Below are 11,624 nucleotides of genomic sequence, written 5' to 3'. Positions count from 1 at the left end.
GAAAGGAACCTTTTCATAGCCTATGCATTGGAAATGTACAGACCTATAGGTATACCTTGTTACCATCCTCCTACCATGTTATTAACACTTTATTATAGGCTGTTGTGTAGAGTGCTGACTCAGAATCAAAGAGTCATTCATAAAAAAGAGCATAGAAAACCAGAAGCTGACTGACACCATGAGTCAGACTCAGTGCTGTACAGTCCAGTGCTGTTAGCCTACAGAATGTATAGTAAAGACAGAGAGAACACTGGCTGGTGAGAGAACACATCTCATGATGTCTTAAAGCAGCTGTTTCACCCTGTTTATCCTCATTGGGCCACATTTATACCTCTGTCCCTTGCCTTGACCCCACCCCAACCTGCCCCCCACCCCTCTCCAATACCCTGCCTTAACTGGCCTTCATAGCCAATCACCAATCACCATGGAATCTTCATTACCACTACTTCCTTTCCTCCATCTCCCATTTCATCATGACATCTCATTATGTTGAGCATTATTTATCTGTTCCAGTGAATCCACAACTGATGACAGAGAAACTGTAATTTTTTCAGTAAAAAAAAAATGTTTTAAGTGCAGGCTCTGGAATTCTGCTGTGAATCTTGCTCTGAGAGAAAGCTTCTAAACTCCCAGATAACAGAGCTATTGAATAACTCCTGTCAGTATTGTACCCAACCCAAACCAGAAAACACTATTTTATCCTTAAAACATTCTGCACAGAAAGCATTATTGTGTTCGTAAATAAGAAAGCAGCAGACTTGCTGACTTTTCACATTATGCCTGAAACAGAATACTATATCAACAAAGCGTGCTTACAGCTGTAATGGAAAATAAACCTCATGCATAAACATGCATATTTTAAAGAAATGCTTCCAACCCGAGCTGTATTTCTCATCACCAGTTGGGATATTTTAAAGACAATACTAGAAATTATAGCAACCAATTACGTCATTGTTGCGATATAACAAACAAGACCGAAAAAGCAGCTCTAGAATTTTCTGTTGTACTATTCTATTTCAAGCTAGTTGACGTGTCTTGATTGGTAGGGCTCATGTTCTGCTCAGATGCACATATTTTCACATCCACATTCGTTGGCGGTTGTGCGACAAAACACTCTGGCCTTACTGTTGTCATGGAGGGACTCAAACACAGAATGGTTATGTGCTTATAGATTTGATTTTGCCCATTGGTTAGCAGCATACTTTTACATTTTAGTCATTTAGCAGACGCTCTTATCCAGAGCGACTTACAGTTAGTGAGTGCATAAATTTTTCATACTTGCCATAGTACTTGAACACTGTAAATAAGGGAGAATTTTCTATCTAATACGAGAGGTCTCTTGTAGGGCTGTTGCGGTGACTGTATTACCGCCACACCGGCGGTCACGAGTCATGAAGGCAGTCAAATTCCACGTGACCGTTTAGTCACGGTAATTAGGCTTCTCCAAGCTCTGATGCTGCTGATGGTCATTAGTAGCCTACCAAACTTGCTAACTGCCTGGTACTCAGCACGCTATTGTCCCTCTAATCACTCTGACATCAATGCAAATGTGATCGAAAATCTAATCAAACACTTCATGAGAGCCCATGAGCTCATGTTGCACAACATTTCTATAGGCTATGCAATTGCGCGAGAAAACAGAGTGATGGCCGCTACTAAAGAGGAGGATCTCATCAGCTTTCTATAGACTAGGCCTACTATATTTATTTCTCAACTTTCCTAATATTAAGCACTTTCTTTATCTTTACAACAGGAGTATAGCCTACCTGGCTGGCATAAAACTGAACCACGGGAAAAGCGTCCTTCATTCGCTATTTAAGTGCATACAGCTGAAGTCGGAAGTTTACATACACCTTAGCCAAATACATTTAAACTCAGTTTTTCACAATTCCTGACATTTAATCCTAGTAAAAATTCCCTGTCTTAGGTCAGTTAGGATCACCACTTTATTTTAAGAATGTGAAATGTCAGAATAATAGTAGAGAGAATGATTTACTTCAGCTTTTATTTATTTCATCACATTCCCAGTGGGTCAGAGGTTTACATACACTCAATTAGTATTTGGTAGCATTGCCTTTAAATTGTTTAACTTGGGTCAAACGTTTTGGGTTGCCTTCCACAAGCTTCCCAAAATAAGTTGGGTGAATTTTGGCCCATTCCTCCTGACAGAGCTGGTGTAACTGAGTCAGGTTTGTAGGCCTCCTTGCTCGCACACGCTTTTTCAGTTCTCCCCACACATTTTCTATAGGATTGAAGTCAGGGCTTTGTGATGGCCACTCCAATACCTTGACTTTGTTGTCCTTAAGCCATTTTGCCACAACTTTGGAAGTATGCTTGGGGTCATTGTCCATTTGGAAGACCCATTTGCGACCAAGCTTTAACTTCCTGACTGATGTCTTGAGATGTTGCTTCAATATATCCACATAATTTTCCTTCCTCATGATGCCATCTATTTTGTGAAGTGCACCAGTCCCTCCTGCAGAAAAGCACCCCCACAGCATGATGCTGCCACCCCCGTGCTTCACGGTTGGGATGGTGTTCTGCGGCTTGCAAGCAGCCCCTTTTTCCTCCAAACATAACGATGGTCATTATTGCCAAACAGTTGTATTTTTGTTTCATCAAACCACATTTGGAGACATTTCTCCAAAAAGTACGATCTTTGTCCCCATGTGCAGTTGCAAACCGTAGTCTGGCTTTTTTATGGCGGTTTTGGAGCAGTGCCTTCTTCCTTGTTGAGCGGCCTTTCAGGTTATGTCGATATAGGACTTGTTTTACTGTGGCTATAGATACTTTTGTACCTTTTTCCTCCAGCATCTTCACAAGGTCCTTTGCTGTTGTTCTGGGATTGATTTGCACAAACTAGTTTTAAATGACTCCAACCGAAGTGTATGTAAACTTCCGACTTCAACTGTAGATGACGTATTTTTTCCCACTGCCCCGTTTCGAGACAGGTGCATGATAATGGTCCATTCTAAATCAAAACAAATTTCACACATACACTGCTCAAAAAAATAAAGGGAACACTAAAATAACACATCCTAGATCTGAATGAATGAAATAATCTTATTAAATACTTTTTTCTTTACATAGTTGAATGTGCTGACAACAAAATCACACAAAAATTATCAATAGAAATCAAATTTATCAACCCATGGAGGTCTGGATTTGGAGTCACACTCAAAATTAAATTAAAGTGGAAAACCACACTACAGGCTGATCCAACTTTGATGTAATGTCCTTAAAACAAGTCAAAATGAGGCTCAGTAGTGTGTGTGGCCTCCACGTGCCTGTATGACCTCCCTACAACGCCTGGGCATGCTCCTGATGAGGTGGCGGATGGTCTCCTGAGGGATCTCCTCCCAGACCTGGACTAAAGCATCCGCCAACTCCTGGACAGTCTGTGGTGCAACGTGGCGTTGGTGGATGGAGTGAGACATGATGTCCCAGATGTGCTCAATTGGATTCAGGTCTGGGGAACGGGCGGGCCAGTCCATAGCATCAATGCCTTCCTCTTGCAGGAACTGTTGACACACTCCAGCCACATGAGGTCTAGCATTGTCTTGCTACCTCTGGCGAGCACATGGAGGGCTGTGCGGCCCCCCCAAAGAAATGTCACCCCACACCATGACTGACCCACCGCCAAACCGGTCATGCTGGAGGATGTTGCAGGCAGCAGAACGTTCTCCACGGCGTCTCCAGACTCTGTCACGTCTGTCACATGTGCTCAGTGTGAACCTGCTTTCATCTGTGAAGAGCACAGGGCGCCAGTGGCGAATTTGCCAATATTGGTGTTCTCTGGCAAATGCCAAACGTCCTGCACGGTGTTGGGCTGTAAGCACAACCCCCCACCTGTGGACGTCGGGCCCTCATACCACCCTCATGGTCTGTTTCTGACCGTTTGAGCAGACACATGCACATTTGTGGCCTGCTGGAGGTCATTTTGCAGGGCTCTGGCAGTGCTCCCTCCTGCTCCTCCTTGCACAAAGGCGGAGGTAGCGGTCCTGCTGCTGGGTTGTTGTCCTCCCTACGGCCTCCTCCCACGTCTCCTGATGTACTGGCCTGTCTCCTGGTAGCGCCTCCATGCTCTGGACACTACGCTGACAGACACAGCAAACCTTCTTGTCACAGCTCGCATTGATGTGCCATCCTGGATGAGCTGCACTACCTGAGCCACTTGTGTGGGTTGTAGACTCAGTCTCATGCTACCACTAGAGTGAAAGCACCGCCAGCATTCAAAAGTGACCAAAACATCAGCCAGGAAGCATAGGAACTGAGAAGAGGTCTGTGGTCACCACCTGCAGAACCACTCCTTTATTGGGGGGTGTCTTGCTAACTGCCTATAATTTCCACCTGTTGTCTATTCCATTTGCACAACAGCATGTGGGATTTATTGTCAATCAGTGTTGCTTCCTAAGTGGAAAGTTTGATTTCACAGAAGTGTGATTGACTTGGAGTTACATTGTGTTGTTTAAGTGTTCCCTTTATTTTTTTGAGCAGTGTATATTATTTAGTATATGTAAAGACAAGTTTCAATCAAGAATAGTCTGATTGGTGACAATATTAGCCTATCACTTGTGAATTATATATTATCACTTGTGAATGATGCCCAGCATAAGAAACTGCCTTTGTTTGCGACTTTTTCTAATCATAGTCGCACACCTCATGTAGCCTAGCCCATAGGCCTATATGTTTTGATAAGGTTTGTATCACAACTAAAGTGGCCAAATAACTTCTTAAAATGAAGCACATTAATCCGTTTAACAAGGGGTTTAGAGCCTAACTGGCATACATAAGCAGCGCATGAGTTTCAAGTTTGGGGAAGATAATTTGGAATATTTCTTTCCCACACAGAATAGGCCGACTTTTGTACAATGGGGGATAGTAGATTGACATAGGCTAGTGCTTTTGCTGTTCGTTAGGCCTACTCATCTTGTGGACAGTTCTTCCAATATCTTCAATATGCACCTCGGGTGCATTACGGCCACAAACGGGATGCCGCTGTGAAAATCGAGGCATTATCAAGTGCTTGTCAAATTGTGAATGAGAGACTAATGAAGTGTGTACAGCCTGCGCAAAAAACAAAGCAGAACTCATGCATTTCAAGCTACTTTTTTCAAATCATCATTAGAGTCGCATCACGCAGCCTTACAATGTATTAAAAATCAAAACATATAGCCCAACGTTTGTAGAACAACTAAAGTTACATTAATATCTCTAAATTAAGCATATAGGAGTACCTATTTCGTTGTTAAACTCAACACAGAATAGCCACATGTGTGCACTCAAATCGTTTGGAGAAAATATTTATACTTTATTCAGCTTTGTTCAATTGTATTCTTCATACTATGAAATAATATTAAATAATGCCACGGAATTCTAAGCAAATCTTGCCTGCTAAATGAACTAGTGTAGCATACAGCCATTTGGCATAGCCAGATCAGGACCTAACATAAGGACAACTCAGAGTATGCTATTCTGTTCTTCTGAAATAGACTACATTTTCTTCATATCATGCTTCTTTAGACCTGTCTAAAATAAATAATGGATTTATTGTGAAGGTGTAGGCTATATTACATGGATTTATTATACTTTTTAAATGTAGATGTTCCAAAGGTCTGCATCAGTGGCTTGTAGGCTATGTGTGGAAGCCAGGAGATGCTAAATGTGTTCATGTTAATTAACGGTCAATTACCGTGAGACCAACAGTTATTTGCTTGACAATCACTGGCTGACGAAATTTTGTGACCACCACAACCCTAGTCTCTTGTCCACTTTCCACTTTGACTCGGTCTCTCCAAATCACTTAGTACCAGCTGGATTTCATGTAAGGATTTGCCAATATTATATTCATCCCTCCCATACAGGCAATATACTGCACCTAATATGACAGTAAGTAGGTAATATATAAACATATGGACCTGCACATTGACATCTAGGTTTTCTAACCAGATTCTAAGCTGAGCATCATCAGGGCTTGATTTATAGTACACAGCCCACTGTGACAGCCATGCTGGCATCAAGAGCACACAGAAGCATTCCCCATCCATTTCACAGCAGATAGCACACTGTCCACTGCCCGCACAGTAATATATTATTTTATAGTCTCCTCAAGATACAAAACACAAGGCTACATGACATTAGAGAGACAAAACCAAATTGGTATTGGCATGCATCTGTGGCAGCTAGCCTATAAGCTCCTGACCTGCAAGCAACCCCTCACTAATGATGAGAACTAAATAATTAACATGTCCATCATGTGACACCAGACCAGACAAATAAAAATAACAACAAAAACCCTCCCTCCCACTCCCTACGATATCCCGTTCCCCCAATTTTCTTGGTATTTCCTTGGTAAAGTAGGCCCTATGTCAAATTCATAAGGGGGATTTGAAGAAGAATCTATGCATGAATAATCTATAATCCTTGATGAAAACATCAGAGGAGAAGCCTATCTGAGAGTGGGCATACAACACAAATACACATAAGAGCAGCATTTCCTAATCAATGCATAATATTCTAATATTTTTTTTTTTTGCAAATACAAACATTTCAGGTATTAAGTCATTATATCAGTCTCTAATCACCAATTGTGGATACTAGGGTTGCTTGAGAAGCAAATATTTTCCTGTTTCGAATGCTGTACATCCACTGCTAATCAATCAGAGGACCACTTTGTTCAATAGAGCAGACACTATAGACTAGTGCTGAGCGATTAGTCCTTTTTGAGGTCGGTTTGGTTTCGGTTCGATTAAAAAATAATCACGGTTTTCGATGTTTCTTTTTTTATGTGGGTTGAATGCTGTAACAACACAGAATAAAACAATTAATACAAGTCCCATGACGGTAGTGACTGCCCATTAATGCTTATCACTTATTAACCATAATTTATTCACATTACTTTACTTTAATAAAATATTTTAATATTTGATGACTTTATTATTTAATTCCAAGTCATCTCATCTCTGTAGAGCTGCTAACTATGCTGTCTGACAAAATCACTATTTTAGTCGTTTTTCAAAGTAAATAAGGCATGCTTTTATGACTGCTGAATACCAACTATCAATCCCTTAGCTAATGTATTTCAGGTAGAGATACCTCGTGAAGCAACTGCTCTCGAGTCTCTATCCCTCTCAATCGCGCATTCTTCTCTCTTTTACGTAGCAGGCATAAAAGAAACACAGACCGGACAAGTATGTGTGCAATGGATTATGGACATTGTAGCTAATTACCATGTTTTCTGCGCTAAACTATGTAGAATATTGGCTTGTTGGAAACTTCAACTCCCTACTACATCGCACAGTTCGGGCTTGATCTGATTTATCTCTAGAGAAACTGCACAATGTGCACATTGAGTTCACAGAATTAACAGAACTCAATGGAATTCAAATAATTGAACCGATGTCGGTCAATTAGTTATTTAAAAAACGAAAAATAACCGAAATGTCAGTTAATTGCTCAGCACTACTGTAGACTTAAGTCCTTGCCATCTGAAGGTAACAGCATGTGTGAGATTTGCTAACATGCTCTCTAGAGTTAGAATTGCCAAACATCAGCTAAATTGGTTCAAATAAAATACTTTAAAGACACAACTTATTGATCATTAAAGGTAAGGTGTAAAACACACTGATTAATTCAGCTGTGTCCCAGCATCAGGGCCAGAAGACCACTGACCCCCAATAAAGTCAGCTCATATCACCATCATGTGGTTATAAGTAGGTACTATATCTACAGCCTATTGTAGGCGATGGTAAGGTTGCTGCAGAATGCAGTTTTCTTTGTAGACATTATTGCTCACCTGGTGTTGAAGAGAGGGTCATTATAGATGAATAGAGGGTGCATCACTGTATGCTCCTGAGATAGAAACACACCCTGGTTGTGAGGAGCCATGATTCTCCCCTCCTGGTTTTGACAGCTCCTCAACACAGGCTGATCTGTAAGAGATAATATAATAATAACAATGAGTGAAAGCCTCCATGATATTCAAACTAATTCTACCACCAGGTGAAGAAATACTGGTGTGACAACACACTTCATTTTCCCCAGATGATGAATTAAATCATGTAACAAAATCAATATGCCATGTTATAATTCCTTTGTTTAGGCCTAAACACCAGGAAAAAAAAGAAAAAAATCCACAATATGAACATGTAAACAAAAATACAAACAAAATTGAAGACAGTACAGAATGTTGATTACCCTATGTCTATAGTTTTCTTCATTGAACTAATTGGGACAATGGACTGTCTAGCACTGATGCAGGGGCCATATGTTACAACATATCTCACTGGACAGACAATAATCTCTTCACTGCTGTGGTTTAAAGTGGCTATTTTGTCCCAGTTCTTAGGAAAAGATGGTAGCTTTGAATGGGTTAAAACCTCCAGCCACTAACAATTGGCACATGGCACATTTTCCAATGAAACTGACAAAAATTACATATTTTGTGATTTAAAGACTGTGAATTACAGTACCTTCAATATCCAGCAGAAAACAGGTTAGCAAGTGTGGACACACCTCCTCCAGAACAGAGCAGAATGCACAGAACGCCCCCGGGCCCTTCAAAGACAACTTGTCCAGAAATATCTCTGCCCTTTTCTTATTGGTGTCATAACCCAGGATGTCCTTGCATTCCCCCAGAGAGAACACCCTGTCATACACAAGGTATGGCAGCACCTTGTTGACATCCAGCTCCTTCAGTAACCGTTCCCTATGGTGCCTCAGGATTTTGGCAGCCCATGTTTTCTTCTTCTGGCCAGATGGTCTCCGGCTGCTCATCTGCTTCTTCACAAACCAATTCCGAGTATCACTGGCCAGCATTTTGAGGTTGGGTAAATATACTTTTTTAAACAACACCTCTCTCTTTGCAAAAGTCAATTGGATGGTAGCAGATATTCTACAAATGTGGGGGTAGCCATGCCAGATATTTCCATAATGCTGACTCTGTTGCCACCGTACATAATACGTCTGGACTGGGAGGTCGACAGTCTGGACATGGACAAAAAATTAGCTTGGTGCTTATGTTGTTAAGAGGATTATCATTCTCTGTTTAGACCTTCACAAACTGCTCACCAAGGAAAATACAGCACTCAGAACATTTTACTATTTGGCTTTGTTATAACAGACCTAGTAGCCTAATCATAATATTTATATTTGTAATACTTGTCTATAAAATCCGTCTCTAGTCTCTATAATATCAGCCGGGGCATTTAATATTTTTTTAATTGCCATGCTGGCATTGTTCTCTCCCTTTTCATGTCCCGACAGTGAGTTGAGGAGCTGTGATTGTGTTATAGGATTTATTTGGCATAGGCTTTAGCCAGACAGTAGCCTGCGAGTTAAACCGTCAATTTGACAACTGTTGTGGACATTATAATATCGAGGTGATTAGAGTACATACCTTTTTTACCGCCAAGATGTCCATGCTGCGCTGCTCGCGCCCTCGGCTGCCACTATCAGCAGCAGCAGGCCCGCGACCGATCATCGACATCATCCTCACCTTGATGATTTGCTCAACATCCCAAGGTATTCTGTTCGACAAGGACAAACATTTTATAAACACTATTTATTTATTTTAAAAACGGAAACCTTTGAACAGTCATTGCAAAGTATGTTCACAAATAGAACTGCATGGTTCTCAAATAGCGTGAGAAGTGGAGTCTGTTGGTTTTGGGGTAAGTTAGCTAGCTAGCTCAAGGCTACTTAGCTAAACTTGAATAAAATAATGAATTTGGGATACCAGTTTCATAATTTATTGAGTGCACTAAATTTCCATTTCAGTATCGGAGGGTGGAGCTATTACAAGTTGGGAGACTGCGGACTACCTTTTCAGTGAGGATGCCACCTGTCCTGATACAGTCAGGTAGGCTAGCTAGCTAGCAGCTAGCTAACGTTAGCTATGCACACCTAGCTAGACAGCTCTCTAATCAAGTGTTTCCACTTCACGAATTGTGACTCCTAACCGTCCAGATTAATTCCTACTTATTTATACATTAAAATAGCCACTTCGGATGTTGCGTTTGTTTTCTTTTGTTTTTACCTTTGGTCAGCCCAGCTGAGCATGATGTCTTTATTTCCTTGTTCACTGATTTTCCTTTGTAAAACGTGGCCTTTTTGTCCTGATTCCTGCTGTGTCACTGTCATAGGCCCGCCTCTAGGGGGCATGGTTTCTTCGTGAGCAGTGCATCCCAGGAAATGTAAATCGAAATGTAGACCCATTGACATACATTTGTTTATTTATTTCAGGATATTTGAGAGTGGGGACTATGCTGAGAACAGGCTGACAGTTTTTCACAGCTTCTATCTAGCTGCCTGTGAGAAATGCCACAGTGTCAAGTCGGTGTGCATCGGTCATTATGTGCTGCCTCCAGTCTCTGTCCAGGAGGGTAAGTAGATAATAAATCAGCTTTCCTTCCCTTGCATTTTGCATGACTGTCATAATGCAAAAAAAATTCCCATAATAATATTCTCCATCACATTGAAAAATATGCACACAAAATATGAAAAGCAGTGGTTGGGAGATTCATTTGGGAGCAGGAGGATAATGCAAAGGCTGTTGAAACAGAGGTAAAAAAAATGCTCTTCTTCATCTTAGTTTCAATTTAGTGAAAATCATAATTTGTTCACTTTAAGCACAATACATTTGTATATGTATTGTATTTCTATTGTAAGGATTCAGATGACATATTGGCATTGGGCAATAGGCAGAAGGAAGAGGACTGCAGTGGAGATTACTGTGATCACACAGACATCAATAGTTGGTATGTACTGCATCTTGTATGGATCTCCTGATCAGCTACTAATTTTGAGGGGTTCAGAACAATTACCTACAGTACCAGTCAAAAGTTTGGACACACCTACTCATTCAAGGTTTTTCACATTTACAGGGGGTACCGTTGCAGAGTCAATGTGCGGGGGGCACCGGCTAGTTGAGGTAGTTGAGGTAATATGACATGTGGGTAGAGTTAAAGTGACTATGCATAAATACTTACCAGAGTAGCAGCAGCGTAAAAAGGATGGGGTGGGGGGGCGTGCAAATAGTCCGGTGAGCCATGATTAGCTGTTCAGGAGTCTTATGGCTTGGGGGTAGAAGCTGTTGAGAAGTCTTTTGGACCTAGACTTGGCACTCCGGTACCGCTTGCCGTCGGGTAGCAGAGAGAACTCTATGACTAGGGTGGCTGGAGTCTTTACAATTTTGAGGGGGCCTTCCTCTGACACTCTTGGCATTCTCTCAACCAGCTTCACCTGGCATGCTTTTTCAACAGTCTTGAAGGAGTTCCCACATATGCTGAGCACTTGTTGGCTGCTTTTCCTTCTCTCTGCGGTCCGACTCATCCCAAACCATCTCAATTGGGTTAAGGTCGGGGGATTGTGGAGGCCAGTTCATCTGATGCAGCACCATCACTCTCCCTCTTGGTAAAATAGCCCTTACACAGCCTGGAGGTGTGTTGGGTGATTATCCTGTTGAAAAACAAATGATAGTCCCACTAAGCCCAAACCAGATGGGATGGCGTATCGCTGCAGAATGCTGTGGTAGCCATGCTGGTTAAGTGTGCCTTGAATTCTAAAATAACTCCTCTTTTTTTCCATCCCACCAACCGGAGCACAGACAGTGTCACCAGCAAAGC

At 41.5% G+C, this 11,624-nt stretch overlaps 1 protein-coding gene across 1 annotated transcript; it reads left to right on the top strand.

Annotated features, from left to right (window-relative positions):
- Positions 1-9,247: 9,247 nt before the first annotated feature.
- LOC123485865 (telomere repeats-binding bouquet formation protein 2-like) lies at positions 9,248-10,390 on the top strand. The gene is made up of 3 exons (XM_045216973.1): positions 9,248-9,522; positions 9,778-9,859; positions 10,243-10,390. The coding sequence occupies exons 1-3, from the start codon at positions 9,414-9,416 to the stop codon at positions 10,388-10,390; spliced, it is 339 nt and encodes a 112-aa protein (XP_045072908.1). The 5' UTR covers positions 9,248-9,413.
- The last annotated feature ends 1,234 nt before the right edge of the window (positions 10,391-11,624 follow it).

Source organism: Coregonus clupeaformis, unplaced genomic scaffold, assembly GCF_020615455.1.
Source record: "Coregonus clupeaformis isolate EN_2021a unplaced genomic scaffold, ASM2061545v1 scaf0875, whole genome shotgun sequence".
NCBI lineage: Eukaryota > Metazoa > Chordata > Actinopteri > Salmoniformes > Salmonidae > Coregonus > Coregonus clupeaformis.
Note: the sequence above shows the minus strand (reverse complement) of the source record. Positions and strands in the feature narration are given on the sequence as shown.